Here is a 17642-nt window from a genome sequence, read left to right on the forward strand (position 1 = left end):
GATCTGGGTGCAGCTTGGTGTTAGCTCACACTAATAAATTGTCAAAAGACATTCAGAATGTGTAAATTTAGACTTCAGAATTAAATCTGCCAAGGCCTTCATGGTCAATATAATGATTTGTTGGTTGGAAATTAACAAAAAGCCTTATAATTTACAAACAATAATTCTTACAAGTGTGGTGTGTGTTCTTAACACATGAAAAGATTAAAAATATTATTTCCCACTTGACCTCTGACCTCTCATTTAAAGTCAATAGATTCTGAAGATCACAGTGATAATAATGCTACATAGAGGTATTTAAGACTGTGTTTCTTGCAGTTATTATTGGATTGACAACATTCTAAATATCACTTTTTTGGACCTCTGACCTCTTCAGATAGTGCTTCGAATAATCAGTGTCAGTGTTTAAGTAGACAGCACAAAATTTTAAAAAGCAACGTTGATCTCAAACATTATTTCATTGTCGTAGTTTCAAAAAGTTGTGTCACTCAAGTTCAAGTTCAGCAAATATTTTCAAATTCATCTTTATTGTTACCCAACAGCATGAAAGCCAGCAGTGATATGTTGTTTTCTACATGTAATCGAATTTTTCTGTGTAAAAATTATTCACAGACGTTGGCTCCGTTGGGTTGTATGTTGTTTTTCAAGAGAAAAGCTGGACTGACGCCCAACAAGATTGTCGAGTGATGAATAAAGACTTGGCCAGTGCAACGGGAGACACTGAAACTCTGGCATTGCAGCAAATAATCAGTGACAATAACAATGGCTCGCTGTCCTCAGTCTGGATCGGTTTGTTCAGAGATGAGTGGAAATGGTCAGACCAGAGCAACAGCTCCTTCAGATACTGGGCCACTGATCAACCAAATAATGATGGAGTCTGTTCATTGTGCAGTCCTCCTCTCAAAGCACTTTGGGACAGAGGTTGTACTTACCTTAAACCATTTATCTGTTACAATGGTAAGCATATAGAGGGTACATTTCTATTCTTTGCAAAGAGCTATGTCTTTGTTAGTTACTGCGTGTTCGTTATTTTAAAATGATGTCCTAAAGATGACTTGAAGACTTATAAGAAAAACCACATGCTTACTTGATTCTATGTGTAGCTTCTGCAACAACAAAAAAAGAAGCAGCACAACATCAAGCAGAAAAGCATCAGCAACTGCGAACAGAAATGTGAAGCCAATGATAAACATAAAAAATGTCATCCTTGGACTCGAGTGACTTGGCTGTGAGTGAGGCTATTTTATAGGAGGTCAGTTCTTTACTCTACTTTTTAAAGCTCTCCTAAAAGTCAAGGAGTCATAGTGGAGGGTTCTCAAGTATGAACGGCCCATTTAGGGTCATGCCAAAGCATCTCAATCGGATTTAAGTCTGGACTTTGACTAGACCATGAAAAAATGGACATGCTGGTGTGTTTCGGATGTTATCCTGCTGCAAAATGTTTGTGGGTGGTTCTCTATGTCAATGTTTGCTTATTGAGATCATTTAGCCTGCTTCACTTTGTCAGTGATTTCTTGATTCAGCAGGTCTGGCACTACTCAAATCTGTTTGTGGTAAATGAAATTAAACTCAGTTTTCTAAATAAAATGTGGTCAAAGTTAATTCATGATTAAACAAATACGGCGATTACTTTTCACATAGGGCCAGGTAGGTTTGAATAACTTTTTTCCCCACCATAAATCAAATTGTCATTTAAAAACTACATTTTGTATTTACTCAGGTTATCTTTGCCTATTAAAATTTGTTTGAGGATCTGAAGCATGCAAGAAAAGGAAAAGGGCAGATACTTTTTCACAGCACTGTCTGTGAGAAAAATAGCCTGAACATAAATTTTCTTGGTGATATCAGTTGAGGCAAGTAAGTCAGCGCTGGTGTTGAGCGTTGCACAGAAATATACAGACACCCAACAGGTTTCTTCATGAGCAATCTGCTAAACTGGGGGAGAGATGTTTCAAAGCAACAAAAACAAACACCAAACAAACAAACAAAAAAAAAACAACCCACTAGTTTTTTCTTTAAGAAGATCTTTATTTCCCCTCGTAATATTGCATTAAAAAGGCTCATGAGAACAACATAATAAGAGAAGCTGATCTGGAGTAAAAACCAAAGAAGGCAGCAGTAAGTGGAGAAAAACATCAATCTGTGTCACAGGTACACTTTACATCTAATCCAGGTCTGACCTGCAGCGCTGCGTGGGACTGAATAATTGCACATCATGTTCATAAATACAACTTGCATTGTTATGGTGCTTTTAAACAGTGGTAACAATAAAGTAAAAATATAAAATACATTTATAGCAGTTAAATAACTAGATTGTATGTCTGCTAACTTTGTAAGTTAAACTTAGTGAATACAAACTAAGCCTCCAAGAAAAAAATAAATAAAAATATGGCACTGGATATATTTAATTAATTTAAAATAGCCATGTATCTTCACTACATGTATAACCAGCCTGGTGCTTTAAGTACAGCATTACAGTTGTGTATGTAAAAAGCAATTTATACAGATCGAGTAAACACTGAGAAGTCACAGACTTCCATGATTCTAAAATACCTGGTGTCATCGTTACAGCAGTTTTGCATTCAGATGGTAGAAAATGAAGTCACCTCAACAGTCCATCATGTTTTCTCCCCATGGCAATACTCCAAAATTCACACTAACATCCCACAGCGTTTTCCCAAACAGATCCAACAACAGAGGAGAGTTTTATCTTTACTTGTGTCGAAAACACACTGCAGAAATTTGCATTCATTTACTCCCTGCAATAAGGTGAAGTTAGGATCTTCCATCCTAACACTGAGATGTGTACTGGCCCCACTGTACTTTTCATTTACACGTGCACATTTCAAGTTGTTTCACTGTTAAAACCAAACTCCGCGGACCCTTTCTCGCTCCATGCACCCATCGCACAGCTAATATAAACGCACAAACATATGCATATCAGTAAAAACATCACCTCCGTTGTTATCATTTTCCAGTGGAGCTGTCTCACGAATATCATCTACCTGGCTATAAATGCCTCAGACTAAATTAAGAATAAAAACCCGCCTTTCTTCACTTCATATTGTAATGCCTGCACATGTTCCCTTCAGCATCACGTCTTCTGATTTGAATATCTACTGCTCTTTCTTGACCTTAGGTTGGCTCTCTTCCGTTTTGCTGGCCTCTGTTTGGCTTGGGCTCAGCAGCTTTAGCAGATCACGGAGGGCTTGTCTGATCTGATCACCAAACTTATGAGCGTCCTTCAAGGAGAGACGAAGAGCACAGAATAAGGAGAAGGAAGGGGAAAAAGCATTAGCATAGCGTTAAAAAACAAACAAGCAAACGAAACAAAATTGAGCCAATAAAAGATTAATGTCACATTATGCCTTTTTAAAAAATCTAAATAATGGTAAGAATGGTTATTGCATAACAAAATATAAAAATTTTAAAGGTTTACTTGTGCAGTGAACAACCATGTCTTTCTGTAAATAACTACAGGCATAAGGGAGCATAACACAATTCTAGATTTACATATGAAGTACTAAAATACACAGACATTTGACTACAAATTGACCAAAAGCATTAAACTCACAGTGTCTGGACATGAGTGTTTGCACGAGATGTGGAAGTTAATCATGTTCTCTCCCAAAACGCAGTAGGACACCCCATATCCATCATCGGCCACCTGAAAGGCACAAAAACACTTGAATCATCACCAGTCCCTTGAATCTGTATTCATGTAATCTGTCCACTAATCCAGCAGGAACTATATAGAATAAAATAAATAATTGCAGAACAATTATTTAAAGTCTGTGAAACACCAGAGGTGGTACTGACCGGTCCAAAGCCTCCTCCACAGGAGACATACTCCGGGTGGTTATCTATGTCAAACAGCTCCACCTGCTGGATGGGAGTCTGACTTGTGGACAGCCTCCATGGCTCAGACAGAACCTGAAACACACACAAGCCACCACATCGGTTTGCTAACATCAACTCAGTGTAAGCGCTACTAGACAAAAACACGACATGGAAACAAACCTCTTTGAGGAAAGGAGACTCCACTCCGAGGTATTTGGACACCACGTAGAGGCAGAACAGATGTCTGTCAATGCCGGCTCCAGTCATAGCCAAGCGGTAAAGTAGCTGGTGCTTTTCTGTGGCAACTCGGAACAAATGTTTGCACACGTCTGCTGCCTGGTGGAGAACGACGTGGTGAAGTGACATGGCTGTGTTGTGTTCAGGTTTTATAAAACAAATCAGGAGAGGGTTTTCATGCTCTCACCTCTCCGCCCTCCAGCGCTCGGATGAAGGCGCTAGACTCGTTGGTGCAGGAGCGAACAGTCTCAGTCCTGCCCTCCCTGAACAGACGGGTCATGGAGGCTTCATATGTCAAACAGAAAGTCCCCCGTTCCTGCAACCATGCAAAACAACAACAACAGCAAAAAACAAACAACTGATTAAAGTGTACAATTGTTTCATATGCCATGTGTTCACTTTCTGTGTTAAGCACATTGAGCTCTAATGTAATGAAATGTGCTATAAAAATAAATAAAGTTGTCAATCTCGTATCCTACCAGACATTTGAAGACTGATTAACACTAGTCTCACATGTCTCCAAAGCAAGTTTCAGCCTTTTTGGGTGTTTGGTTCAAACTCACTTTGTCTGTTTTGGGGTCATTAAATTAAATCATTGCCTCAAACTGAAATCACAACTTCATAAAAGTTCATTTTCAGTGCATGGAACCTTTAATTATGTATTACATATTAGATTCAATTTTAAACATCTCAAGTTAAAGAGTGGATGCGGACCATCACAGTTATGTAACTCTGCTTTGTTTAAACAGGTTAAACTTTTGAACAGATGTCAGTCTGACCTCAAATGTTTAAACCTGCATGTGTTCTCTTTATGTTAAAGCTCATCATTGTTTTACATGTTTAGGTAAGGTATCAGATGGTAACACTGCCATTCGACTTCAGTGGAACACTCACCCTGAAGTAGGCCAATTGAAGAGCCATCTGAATGAAGCCGTCTGGACTGACTCGACACTTCTTGACTTTTCCTTTGCCAAATTCTTGGAAGGAGAAAACATGGAAGTCCACATCATCAGCCAGCGCTTGGGCCACAGCCAGAGACTGAGCGATCTGCTCTTCACACTGTCACACACACAGTGAAAAACAACATCAGTCAAAACTGAGATATGTATAACCTCTGCATGATCTATAACCCCATAAGAGCTGCAGTTTTGGAGATGCTCTGACCCAGTCGCTTAGCTAGCACATTTTGGCCCTTATCAAACTCTCTGAAATCCTTATGCTTCCCCATTTTTGTGCTTCTAACAAATCATCTTACAGGATAAAATGTTCACATTCTCATTGCCATGAGTCATGATGAAGAGATAATCAGTGTTATTCACTCCACCTGTCGGTGATCATAATGTTATCCCTGAATTTCTTGTACTTTCTTGTTTCCGTCTTTATGACAATAGCTTGCTTCATTTAGGAAAATGTTTAATGGAAAAAGTTCAACACAGAACTAACTTCTGGAGGGATTTCCCAGCTGAGCTTCACTGGTCGGGGCAGGGATGGATCCACGTCTCCTTTACAGTGACCTTCTGCGTTGTAACCGAGCTGGAAGCTGTCAGTGGCCAGAGTGTACTGGAAACACACAAACGCATCTAAAATTATAGCTACTCAGAGCAACATAACAACATTCCAAGTTTTCTTTTGTATTCCTTACCTCCCACACGTGTGCCAGCACCGGCGCATCAGCCCAGGAGTGCTCTGCATTGATGCCATTTTTCCCGTTCTTGTAGTAAACAACTGTGAAGGACTTGTCAAACCACCTGCATGGTGACCAATAATAACAGATCACTACAGGAAAATCTCCACCAAGTCAACAGCAGAGCAACAATAACTTGATGACAAATTCATAACACAGTGAATATTTTAGTGTAGAAGTACCTGTCATAACATTTCCCGTGCAACAGAGATTTGGCGTAGCGGTCTAAACTGGCTGCTGGGTCATCTCCCATCATGCCCTGCTCTTCGTCATCTAGTGTCACAAAGAACGCGGCCTTCTCGATGCAATCCAAAGAGCGTTTATTGATCCCGCTGCTGAAATACTTGGTCCTGGCCTTAGCCCAGGGAACTCTAGTGATTATAGACATTTACATTAGAATTACAGTGTGGTGTATGTTGCAGGTAATGTAAACAATCAAACTGACCTGTCTCCAGCAGTCAAGGCCCCAAGTTTGGCCTCCCCTTTGGAAGGAGGTGAAGGGTCATCTAGGATCCTCTGAATCTGGAATTCAATCTCCCTCGGAGACAGAAGTCTGCCTGCCTGGTACACCCTGAGACGAAAGTAGCGCCCTCTGTGGTAAACCACAATGTAGTCGCTGTCCTGCCAATGCTGGACGGTATCTTTGGATAGAAAAGAAGAAAGAAGATGGTAAAAGACAAAGTGGACATACTGTGGTGTAAAATAGTGATGAATTTAGTGAAGATAATGAGGTGGGATGTGAAAATGTTGATGGTGGGAAGGTGCTGTAAAAAAAACCCACAATGTCAGGGAAATACATACATAAGATGATAGACTTAACTTACAGGTTAAGGTGTCTTGTGTCCCTAAAATAAATGCATGCACACTGTGTGTGTTTTCTAAACCTTTCTTTTTTTCCAAAGTAGTCTAAAGGCCTGATCAGATTTTGGTTTATTATGCTTGTGCTGGTGCATTATGTGTTAATTACCATGTAGTCCCGTGTTTTATATGCGGTACCAGCCAACAGCAACAAAAAAAAATGCTGGGCTTTTTTCCCCTCGTGGGTCCTCTCTCTTTGTTGTCGTCACTTATTTCTGTGGGAAAACATATTTGCTCCTCATATTTTCTACTTCTTTTTACACCTCCATTGCAATAGTTTAAACAATCTCCTCCAGGGAGTCTGAGTCCTTATAATGAGATGGTGATGATTATTCTCTCACTGATAAATTTGAAAACTGCAGTGAAAAAGTCACCACAAATGCACAGGAGCATTCAACAGGCCAATAACAATAGTTGCTTCCTGGGTCAATGTAATACATAGTTACATCTTTGTTGAGGTACACATCAAGTTTATGGCGTAGGGTTTCAGTGTAGCTAAAATCCCCAGTAACACTGTAACATAGATGAATTCACAACAACCCAGCACACCATTCTAAATATTTCAGGTCTTGTCCAATGCAAACTGAATGCACATGGTGTGAGATGGTCAGGATGTTGCCATGAGCATCTAAAAAGATGTTGTAAAAAGACTGCAAAGCTAAACCATCATTATCATACATGACTGAAACACCTGGCTTCACTGAATTCATGCCAAATGTAGGGCAAAGCACAACTTCACTAATTAGGTTTACAGTGACCTAACCTAAGCCAGGCTGTGACTGAGAACAACTGCAAAAAATGTAGTCAAATTTGAGCCTGCATGCTTGAGTGGAATTGCAATAATAAAAGCAGGAATGAAATTTGGGTTTCTTTACACTATGATCTGTAACTCGAAATGACTGACAGAGTGATCGTCATATATCATGATGCCCAAACACAAACTATTGCATATGAAACAAGAATTCTTGTCAATTTTAAATAGTTTTTTTTCCTTTTTACTTTTTTGGGGGGCATTTAGAGATCTAAAAAAATTTGGGGCCAGTTGAGTAAGAATATAAATACTACCTGTTAGTATTCCAGGGATTCGACAAGTGTCAAACATCCGCTCAAACTGATAGGAACAGCAAGGAACTGCAGACCTCAGCAACCACTGAGTAGAATAAGAGAAGTATGGACCAGACCAGGAACAGTATAGGGAAGAAGGAGGAAGAGGAAACAAAGGTTGATAGAAAGGAAGTGTTGGGAAGAGAAGAAGGAAAAAAAAATGAGAAAACAAAATGTGTGGGCAGGAGGGGGGAAAAAAGGCATTAGTTTAAGACAGCGTCTCTCCAGAAACCCAGACAGACCTGAGATGAAACCAGCAGGCGAGAGGAGATGGATGAGAGATGACAGGATGAGCTGTTCAGCAGAGACATTGTGACTCAGTGAATCAGAGACGCCTTACTTGAACCACACAAACATACAAACACACACTGACACAATTTTCTATCCCATGCTTAAACTCCAGAGGCTTCAGACACCTTCAGTATGCCTCATCATTGCTGAAGGGGAGGTGTGTTAGCAATGCTCGCTATGAAGTCTGAAAATGGAGCAGACTTCACATTCAGACATTTCTGTGGATGCTGTTGACGCGTGCATGCTGCTCAGTCTCTTTACCCGTCTCCTCTCCAGGAATGCGTGTGGTGTTGAATATCCTCTCACACTGAGCAGCACACAGAGGAATGACAGTGCCTGGTATACGACTCTGGGAAACGGAGAGGAGAAGACGAAGGCGAGGGCACGTGGAGAAGAACAGAAGAAAGCCATGGAAGAAACGTAGGGCCAGGGAAAAGGAGGGGATTTTTATTTTTTTTAAGAGTGAGAGGGAAACAAGGAGGTAAATAAAGAAAAATCAAGCAAGTAAAAGAGAGATTGAAAAGGATACAAAAGGAAGGGGTAAAAGATGAGTATGGTATGATAACATAAGGGAAATGTCTTTACAAAAAAAATAAAATGTATGGAGATACAAGGCACATAAACGCTGATGGATAGATGAATGAAAGAATTAATGTTACACACACACACACCACATACTGATGGCCTCATGCGCCCACTCTATTCTACATATTACATAATACACTGATGTTTGAAAAATAACATTAAAATATGAGACATCCAGTTAACAAGCCATCTGTTGCCATAGCACGAAGATAAGAAAAATGAATGCTATCATATATACGTAGCAGCAGGGGTGGACTGGTGGCTTAACTCACAGGTTTGAGCTCTTCTTTGTTGAGTTTGCGGCGGTAAAGGAAGAACGAATGGATGCTGTTGCCGGCCCTGGCTGCCTGGATGGGAGTTGGAGTCACATACAAGAAGTCCTGCGGAGAAAATGAACAGATACAGAAAGTAAGGATCATCCAGACAAAATGATCCCTGAGTACATCTAGGATTAAAAGGTGACAGGTTTGAGGTTATGGAGAGGTTTACATTAGAAATACTGATTTGCTGGCACCATGCCCTAATTAAAAACACAGAGAAATATGACGTGGAGAAAGTACCCACGTCATATTTCTCTAAAAACAGTGACACCAACATGGTCTTCAGGGGGCAATACTTGTGATGGCAAAAAAATTCTGGCTGTCCCTCTATGAACCTGGCTCTGCTGGAGATTTCTTCCTGTTAAAAGAGAGTTTTTTCCTCCCACTGTCTCCAAGTACTTGCTCATAAGGGATGGTCTGATTGTTGGGTCTTTACCTTACAACGTAGAGAGCCTTGGCAGTCAGTGATTTTATTGTCTGCATTTTTGCAAATGCTCTCTACACCACTGTTTGACTATTCAGACAAGGTTTGCTTATATATGATTTGTACACAGGACCTAGGAACAAAAAACTCTGAGTAAAAAACATCTTGTCTTTTGCACAAAGATTCTTCATATTCATTCAGTTACTCATTTTTAGAGATTAAATGCTCATCACTGTATTTTCATTCCTGAGCAATGCAAAAAAAGCGATGCTGGCCTGGCAAAAACTTTATGTAGTGCAGATCTTGGCTATTATCCTTTAATATGTTTAATGGCGCAGAAAAATGAAAATCTATTGGCTTGCTCAAAATACCAACTTGTATTCAATCCGAAGTTAGGGTCATCGTCTCTTAGAGCAGAAATATCTTAAAGAAACTTAATGCAGTAACACTTTCTTACCATGCCATAGTAGTTACTGTTGACCATGATTGGGCTTCGACCCCGGAGGTAGACATATTCCTCCCACCAGTCACTGACCTGAAAGCAAAAGTGACTGCATATTCACACAAGCTAAATAATTCAGACCACAGATATACATTGTTAATGGAATTTGAAATTTTCTCTTAATGGCTTTGCTTTGGCCACACCTTACCAGATCACTGTGACCAACCACTTACATAGTTTGAAGCCCAGAGAGCTTTGAGTTTGAGGTACCACTGCAGGCGGTTACCAAGGCTGCTCTCAAACTCTGCGGCCAGCTTGGTCATGCGTTCATACTCTTTATCATCCATCAGCGGACGCACTGATTCCAAGTACTAAATGAAACAGGTAACGTGATAAAAAAAAAAAATGTTATATGAGCTCAAACATATCTAATTCTGTTGATACAATACAAAAATTATTTTTCTATTCCTCCTGTGCTCAGTGTGGATTAATATAAACCTTGTTTTTTTTTGTTTTACTAAATTCTCAACTAGCTAAAAAAAACAAAAATAAAAAACTGAAAACAAATGATGAATGTGATAAAAGAACCATCTGTTTTATGGTCAGTGATCAGCATGTTATCATTTCCTCTGCTTCATGTGACATCTCACCCTCTTGACTGTGTCCTTGATGGTGGGCACAGGGAGATTTGGCAGCGAACCCTGATAGCTGTAGAGCAGCGGCTTTCTGCCAGAAAAGATGCGCACCAGCGCCTGACATAGACACACAAGGACAGACGCACTGTAAATATGAATGCACATCACACCTATATGACTCACAGTAGTTGGTTTGGATTTGAATCCAGTAATTTACACAAGTATTTGACAAGATAAAAATGCCGTGTAAAATAAATAAACATTAGATTTTTATGCTAAATAATGAGGGCCTCTAAACTTAGATTCAAAGCAAAGCTGTAAATAAAAATGCTTTATTCTAATGCATAAAAATATCATATAAACTTTGTATGATAGAGGGACACCTGATATTTTAGGAGATCTAAAACCAGATGGACAGTGGAAGGTAGTTATGTCACACTGGGAAGTGGAAAAACTGAAGAAAAAGCACTGACCACCCAGATTTTGGTGGTGGTGGACATCTTGCCATGCTGCTCGAACATCCAGCGGTGGTAGGAGAGGAGCTGCTTGAGGCACAGGCGCATAGTGAAGATGAGCATTAGCCAAAGCATGGTGCTGAAGAGCACTGCTGACACCACTGCCTGGCACTGCGTACTCATCGACTGGCTGGAAATGATGTGTGTGTGAAATAAAATGAGACAAAAAGAAGATGAGTGAACAAGACTCGAGTACAAGACAGTATGAAAGCTTCAGATGCTGCAGTGAAGAAAGAAGATGGACACGTTTAATATTTAAGACAAAAGCGGGCTAGAAAGAAAAAAGAAAATTCATGTTGATTTAGCTTCAGGCTACAGGTTCCACCAACTATATTTTTATTACAAGCATTTTTGTTTATTGAAAACAGACAAGAAAAAAAACATAGATCTCTGTTTAGCAGGGAGACACAATCTCATTGCCTTAAAGTGTGCTTATAATTATAGTGAACCCATTACAACTCAAACAAAAAAAACGTGTTTTTTTATTTTGTCAATCTGACCAAAAACCAGAGAAACATTACATTTGCACTCATATGCAGAGCTTTTTGGAACTTATGCAAGTGTGTCATATCTGGTTGGCATTTTTATTGAATCACAGTAAAACTAAAGTATTAATTCTGTTTATTTAATAACTAATAAGAAAACATTCATTCATTAATTCGGGTTTGAGTTCAGGTCTTAGGAGGGTTAAAGGAGTCATGAGGTATGTTACCTGACTGGCAGGTGCTCCTGTATCTTGGCTATGAGTCCCATTGAAGGGTCTGAGCGAGTGTACATAGTAGCCAGGATTGCGATGACCACAAACAGCCAGGATGACGGACTAGCAGGATACACTCCTGTTATCACACTGTTCTGGTAGAGTGAGAGAAAAAACATGTTATTCTCTCTTTGTAGTCATTTCACTGACATGCTGTACAAAAATTCACTTATAATTAAGGTGCAGATTAGATAAATGTTCAACTATGAATGGCTAAATTAGATCCAGCTCGGTTTCACATTGGATTTATAAACGATATTACCAGTAATTAAACTGGAAATTTAAGCCTCGAAAAGGTGAGTGTCCAACAGTAAAATGCTACCACATCAAAACAACTTTAGTAATTATTCATAGCGCCTCTGAAAGAGCGTGATCAAAGTGAAGACAAAATAAAGAAAGTCAAACACTCACTTCTGAAGCGTGTGCAGTAATGTGTTGTGTTCATCGCTGACAATTAAACCCACATGAAAAAAAAAAAAACTTGCTCAAAGCAAAACTAAAAATAACTGTTATACAAAGACAAACATAATGAGACTAAAATGAAAACAAAACCACAGGGTGAAAGCCACTCTGACATTTAACTGCAGCTCAGATGCACGTGCTACTGTAATGAGTTAAGGAACCACTGTAATACGAAAAGAGGAAGAATGATACCAACAATGTTTTAGGGACATGCCGCTTAACACGAACAAAGATACCTTAATTCTGACGATACGCTTCTTCCATGAACGCATGCCAGAGAGGTAGATCTCAGTGAGGGCCTGATGGGACAGCTGCAGATCAATGCCATCTGGGGTAACGGTGAATTGAAAAGCGACGGCTTGGTGGGCTTCTGCCATGATTACTGTGCACAGTGAACCTGAAATAAAGACGGAGCAGAGGAGAGGAAAGGTTTTCTTTAACCAACAATTTAGAAAAGTCATCTGACACCCTAAAGGCCAGAGAACCGAGTGTTTAGACACAAGAACAAGAACACGTGTGGAAAATGACCAACCTCAGGCGAAATTAGACATCAGGCGAAAGTATTCAACATTCCAGGTGCCAACTTTTAAAACAGGCACACAAGAACAAAAACCTGTTTAAATATCTAACAGGTTTTCCAGATAAACAGGATCGGCGAAATTCTGTTAACTTTGGGCAAATTCAAATTCTGTGCTTTTCCATTCCAGAAAGGCTTAAAAACCTGCTACCTGACACGTTGTCCCCTCCTGCTGAGCCTGAAGGAGCTGTTAATCATTATATGATTAACGTCAAAGCACATATCTGTTTTACAAGGACATAATAATAACAACATGCTTTTATCATTAATCTGTTACCTAGAGAGGAACTGTGCCTGATTATAACTGAGCTTTGTGGACATTAAGCCACTGATAACCTGCCAGTTAAAACGTCTGTTCATTACTGTAGTAATCACTGTTTAAATATGTATGTATGAAGCTTTAGACACTAATAAACTAATAATCTTATGTGATGCTGTGATCGACCGCACTGATAGAAATTCTCGTCACAATCAGTGTGCTGCTGACTATGTGAATGTGTGAATGAGTCCGAACTATGACTGAACAGAGGGCACTGAATGAAAAGCAACAGTGTGAACTTTCTGACTCATTCTACTACTTTCTTTTTTTAAGATAAAGGTCATGACCTACACTGGCATGCATTCATATTTCTGCTCCACTAAATTGAAATATGGCCTCTATGCTCTGTAATGCAATGGGAACTTGTGGTACTGGAACTTTTCTTGGTAAACATACTTGGAGTTGATACAGTTAACAAGCTGATTCCACTTCACTCATGTGAAAGAGGTCATGAAGAATTATATTAAAATTTTATCACAGGAAAAAGCGTCATTGTTGCAACAAATGAGGTTAAGAAAGAGAGACGCTGGAAGAAAAGAGTTTGGCTAATCATGCAAATTTTCAAACAAACATAATTATTTTACTATTTTACTGCAAAGCTCTGAACTGCAGCATCATTGCTGTACTGCTCAACGGATTTCCTTGAATCTATGCTCATAGTGAATAAAAGCTACTTTTAGGGTCACCACAGTGGGCAGCTCCACATGTTTGATTTGGCAGATTTTTACACCGGATGCTTTCCCTGACGCAATCCCCCAAAGGGATTTGTGTCTCCTCCCAGAATTCAACCAATCTGATCCTTCACTTGTTAGGAAAATGTGTAACAACTACATGTAACAGCCACTCCATTTACAGCCCATTTTAATCCACAACTCTGAACACATGCAATTCAGCATAAATCACCAAAGTGGTCTGGCCTTGACACTGAACCCTCCGGCTTCAGGCTCAACAAACCTTACTAAGCTATTGCTTTTACTTTAAAAGTACACCCCATAGGTGAGGAGTTGCAAATGTAAATCACCATAAAAGACCTGATTGAGGCATTACCCTTTGTAGCAATAACAAATTAAAGCGTCTGCCAGATAAATATTAGATTAACTGCTAACAAGTCCTTGGCTATGAGATTTAGCTATCCAGGGGTACATTACAACAACCAGGACATGTACAAGGAACATCTCCACTGCTGCTTTCTTTAACATCAACTGGCCCCCTTAAACCAGTAAACGAAAAACAGATTGCAGCAGTAACCTCTACACATCGTGAACTGTGATATTTCTCATGTGTAACTTGGTTACAGCAGCTGCTGGGCCCTGAAGGTGGTAGCGAATGAAGTGAAGATGATTCATCAGACTGAAAATGAGTTAGCAGAACACTTATGCTAAGCTGAACACATCCATCATGTGCATTTGAGGATTTTTAAAGACAAGTTCAAAATAACTCCTTTCAAATGCAAAGTGAGCTTGAAACTTGATTTGATGTTTGATGGGGGGAGGTGCTGACCAGCTGCTGATGTTATTGGATATTTCTAAAGCAATTACCGATTCTCTTCACAAAGGGAATTGATTTTCCTCCACAAAAAAGGCTATGGATAATGCCCTGAGGTACAGTGACTGTCACACTGGAATGCATCCCTGTGGAAGCTACACCTACTGCATCTCTAATACAAAACACATGATTTTCTCACCATCACTAGACCCCAGTGAGGTGATGAGCTTTATGTCATATCTGGAATATCTGCAGTACTCTAAAAAGCTGCACCTGTTTTACTTCAGCTCCTTTTTGTCAGGGACAACAGAGGCACAGCACACCTGCTCAGGTCATATCTGAGGCACGTGCCATGAGGGAGCCTTTTTATGCGGGTCCCTCTAGATTTAATATCAATATCTCACTGACTAGACTAAAACTTCTGAGAGCTTAATGTGTACTCAGGTGTGTATTAATCCTTTTAATTCCTATTATCAGATGCTGACACAGCGTAACAACAGCATTTTGATCAACTTAAAGATATCGTTTAATTTATACAAGTAACAGATAAGGGGTATAATGAGCTGTGATAAGATAAGTTGCTTTATCTATGAACTAAACCAGAAAAAACTGGCAAACACTGCCAGCAGATGAAATCAGACAGAAAAAGAAGAACTAGGCAGGGCTAGTGAAAACTAGGTGAAAGGTAAACACCAACACCACTGAGGAATTTACACCACAACAAAGTATAAGCAAACTGCATTAAGGTTGGTTAAGCATAAGAATGCCCATTGGACCAGACCAGAGACGTATGTTTCGGGTTGTGAAAATAAAGGTTGTTGCTCATTAACTTTGAGAGAATGACTTTTGTGCACAGGGGCACACTTGTGCTCAGAAAACGGCTATGAGGTTCAAGAAAAGATCAAGAGCCGTTGGATTCTTGGTGTTTCTACAAGCTCAGCTTATCTCAACTATACATTTCCTGTCTGTATGACGAGTAACAAGAAGAAAAAAAACCAAAAAAAAAAACCCCCACAAACCCTGTGCGTTACACAGCTCTGGTGAACGTGACACCATGCCGTATTGGGTTTAACTTCAGTACATGTGTTTAGTGTATAATCATGTTGGCTTTAACCTTGGTGAATGTATATAGTGACTACAAGAACTGAAAAAGTGTAATCATTATGTGCACATTGTTCAGGAACTCAAAAACACTTTAATTCAAAATGTGAAGCACTGTATCTTCTGTGTTATTGCACACAAATATCCTGCAGAACATCAACAACCGACCATCGGGCCCATCAGCCAAGCTTATGTGCTGGCTCTTCTCACTTGCCCATGTTTTCATTTGGACAGATATTAAAAATTAAAGGTCTGTAATGTAATGTAAAATCTGGTATTGTTAAACAGACTGAAGTAATCCAGCTTAACAACAATTTTCAGACGTGATGTCAGACAAATATGCACAGTGCAGGTTTGAATAGCAAAAAATGCAATGAAAATTTATTTCGTAAAAATTAAGAGCTTCTTGTTGTGAAAACACTGGTCTCTTATAAGCCTGACATTCCAAGCCAAGATCCTTTTTTAAATGACTTCATTAGACTCCACGATGCTTTGATGGGATTTACAACTCAATCCACGAAAAATCAACCTGTGCTTCCACCTGAGCCCCTCAGATTCAGCTCCTTTTTTGTACAATAGCTGTGGTATATTCAATAAAGCCAGTTAACATTTGATATCAAAATGTAGGTAAGAATGGTACCTTTAAAACATCTGCCCACAATACACTTTTTGATGTTTAGTCCAGTAAACTATATAATACAGATAATGCAGCTAAAGCATGCAGGGTACCAATGATTTTTTTCCCCTGTTGCTTTATGTCACAGACATTAAACTGGTACAGACTTTCTGCTGAAAACTGTGATAAATCCCTTGACATTGATGCTCACAGTTACAGAAAAAGCATGCTGAACAGAAGACCGTGACACTTAAGGCGGGTGTTAAATTTATTTTTTCAGATTTGTTTGATGTCATATAGCATGACTAACTAGATATGTAGCATTACTTTGTTATAAAGTCTTCCACAAAAGAGGGAATGTGAGGGCCCATACTTCGACATCACCAGTCTAATACGCTTGTACATCATAAACTGACTTGAGATTGACCCGAAGTTCACCTGAGCCACTGTGGTTTCCAGATATGACTAAGCAGAGGTGTACATGTCAGGCAGAAAACTTACGAATGGAAGCAGCTCATTCCCAAACTCTGGATGGGAACATCAAGCTGTGCACTCTGCCGCCGATATGCGAAATATGTTTAAGATAACAAGTCAACAAAGCGATTAACTGTGGAGATAACAATCTGGCGCATACGGAAACCGAAAAAAAATGCGTTATCAAAGATGTATAACATTTCAATAACCATAACAATAACAAAAAAGATACGTCCTGCTTAAACAAAGTAAAATCCAATTCACAGCAGTAACAGTAAAAAAATAAAAATAAAATACAAATATATATATGGTACGTTTTTAATAATTATCGAAATTATTTCTGAAAGCGTTATGTTCCTGTTAGCTATAACCACAGTAAGGCAAGTGGTGACGGTTAAAGCCAGCTAGTGTTTTGCCCAAGTGCAGCAGGTTTGAAAATTAACGTTAGCCGTGGCTAGTGCTCGCTAGCAGAGCACCCAGCCCTTCATGGAGTTGAGGACATACAAACGGCTGCTGATGGTGCATGTTAACAGTGCTAACAAAGATGCGACCGTTTGTCTCCTCTTTGCAACACACTAAAAGCACCGTCAAAAGCTTGTTAAACATACCTGTTACTCCTAACGGATGTCAAAATTCCAGAAACCTCTGAGAAGCAGGAACCGACGGCTAACTTCCGACGTCGCACAAGCACCCGGTAACCGCTACAGTAGGGTCTGGAAAACTACCTCCCCCTCCGCCTCTTCCTCTTCGCGGGTGTACTACATTGATGCTCGCTTTATGAGCTGATGTTGCCTTTAAGGACTGTGGTAAATTTCACGACAACGCTTTGAGAGTAACGCCCATAATACCTGAGCGATGAGGCAATGCCAATCTTCTTAAACAAAATGCCGAGAGTAGGAGTTTTTGTGAAATGTTA

At 39.6% G+C, this 17642-nt stretch overlaps 1 protein-coding gene across 3 annotated transcripts; it reads right to left on the bottom strand.

Annotated features, from left to right (window-relative positions):
* Positions 1-1997: 1997 nt before the first annotated feature.
* LOC120728562 (carnitine O-palmitoyltransferase 1, liver isoform-like) lies at positions 1998-17624 on the bottom strand. 3 transcript variants are annotated; one of them, XM_040023580.1, is made up of 19 exons: positions 17335-17624; positions 12391-12551; positions 11648-11787; positions 10894-11065; positions 10436-10537; positions 10019-10156; positions 9801-9878; positions 8872-8979; positions 7685-7769; positions 6207-6402; positions 5944-6132; positions 5720-5825; positions 5521-5637; positions 4972-5136; positions 4265-4393; positions 4021-4176; positions 3820-3933; positions 3575-3667; positions 1998-3242 (listed from the first exon to the last, which is right to left on the bottom strand). In XM_040023580.1, the coding sequence occupies exons 2-19, from the start codon at positions 12529-12531 to the stop codon at positions 3117-3119; spliced, it is 2355 nt and encodes a 784-aa protein (XP_039879514.1). In that variant the 5' UTR covers positions 12532-12551; positions 17335-17624; the 3' UTR covers positions 1998-3116. The 3 variants fall into 3 exon arrangements, with proteins under 3 accessions (XP_039879514.1, XP_039879512.1, XP_039879515.1); XM_040023578.1 differs by lacking the exon at positions 7685-7769 and adding an exon at positions 8276-8363 and having other exon boundaries at positions 17335-17622; XM_040023581.1 differs by lacking the exons at positions 7685-7769; positions 17335-17624 and adding exons at positions 8276-8363; positions 12104-12139 and having other exon boundaries at positions 12391-12481.
* Between the last annotated feature and the right edge of the window lie 18 nt (positions 17625-17642).

The sequence above is a fragment of the Simochromis diagramma genome, unplaced genomic scaffold (assembly GCF_900408965.1).
Source record: "Simochromis diagramma unplaced genomic scaffold, fSimDia1.1 OVJJ01000208.1, whole genome shotgun sequence".
Taxonomy (NCBI): Eukaryota; Metazoa; Chordata; class Actinopteri; order Cichliformes; family Cichlidae; genus Simochromis; species Simochromis diagramma.

What these genes read in the sequence shown, in the direction of transcription:
- LOC120728562 (XM_040023578.1), bottom strand. Translation starts at nt 12,531, where the DNA reads ATGGCAGAAGCCCACCAAGCCGTCGCTTTTCAATTCACCGTTACCCCA. An exon ending in CCACCACCAAAATCTGGGTG is followed by an intron (nt 10,538 to 10,893) that starts GTCAGTGCTTTT and finishes TGTCTATGTCAG; the next exon opens with GCGCTGGTGCGCATCTTTTC. An exon ending in AGTCTCCTTTCCTCAAAGAG is followed by an intron (nt 3,934 to 4,020) that starts GTTTGTTTCCAT and finishes TGTGTGTTTCAG; the next exon opens with GTTCTGTCTGAGCCATGGAG.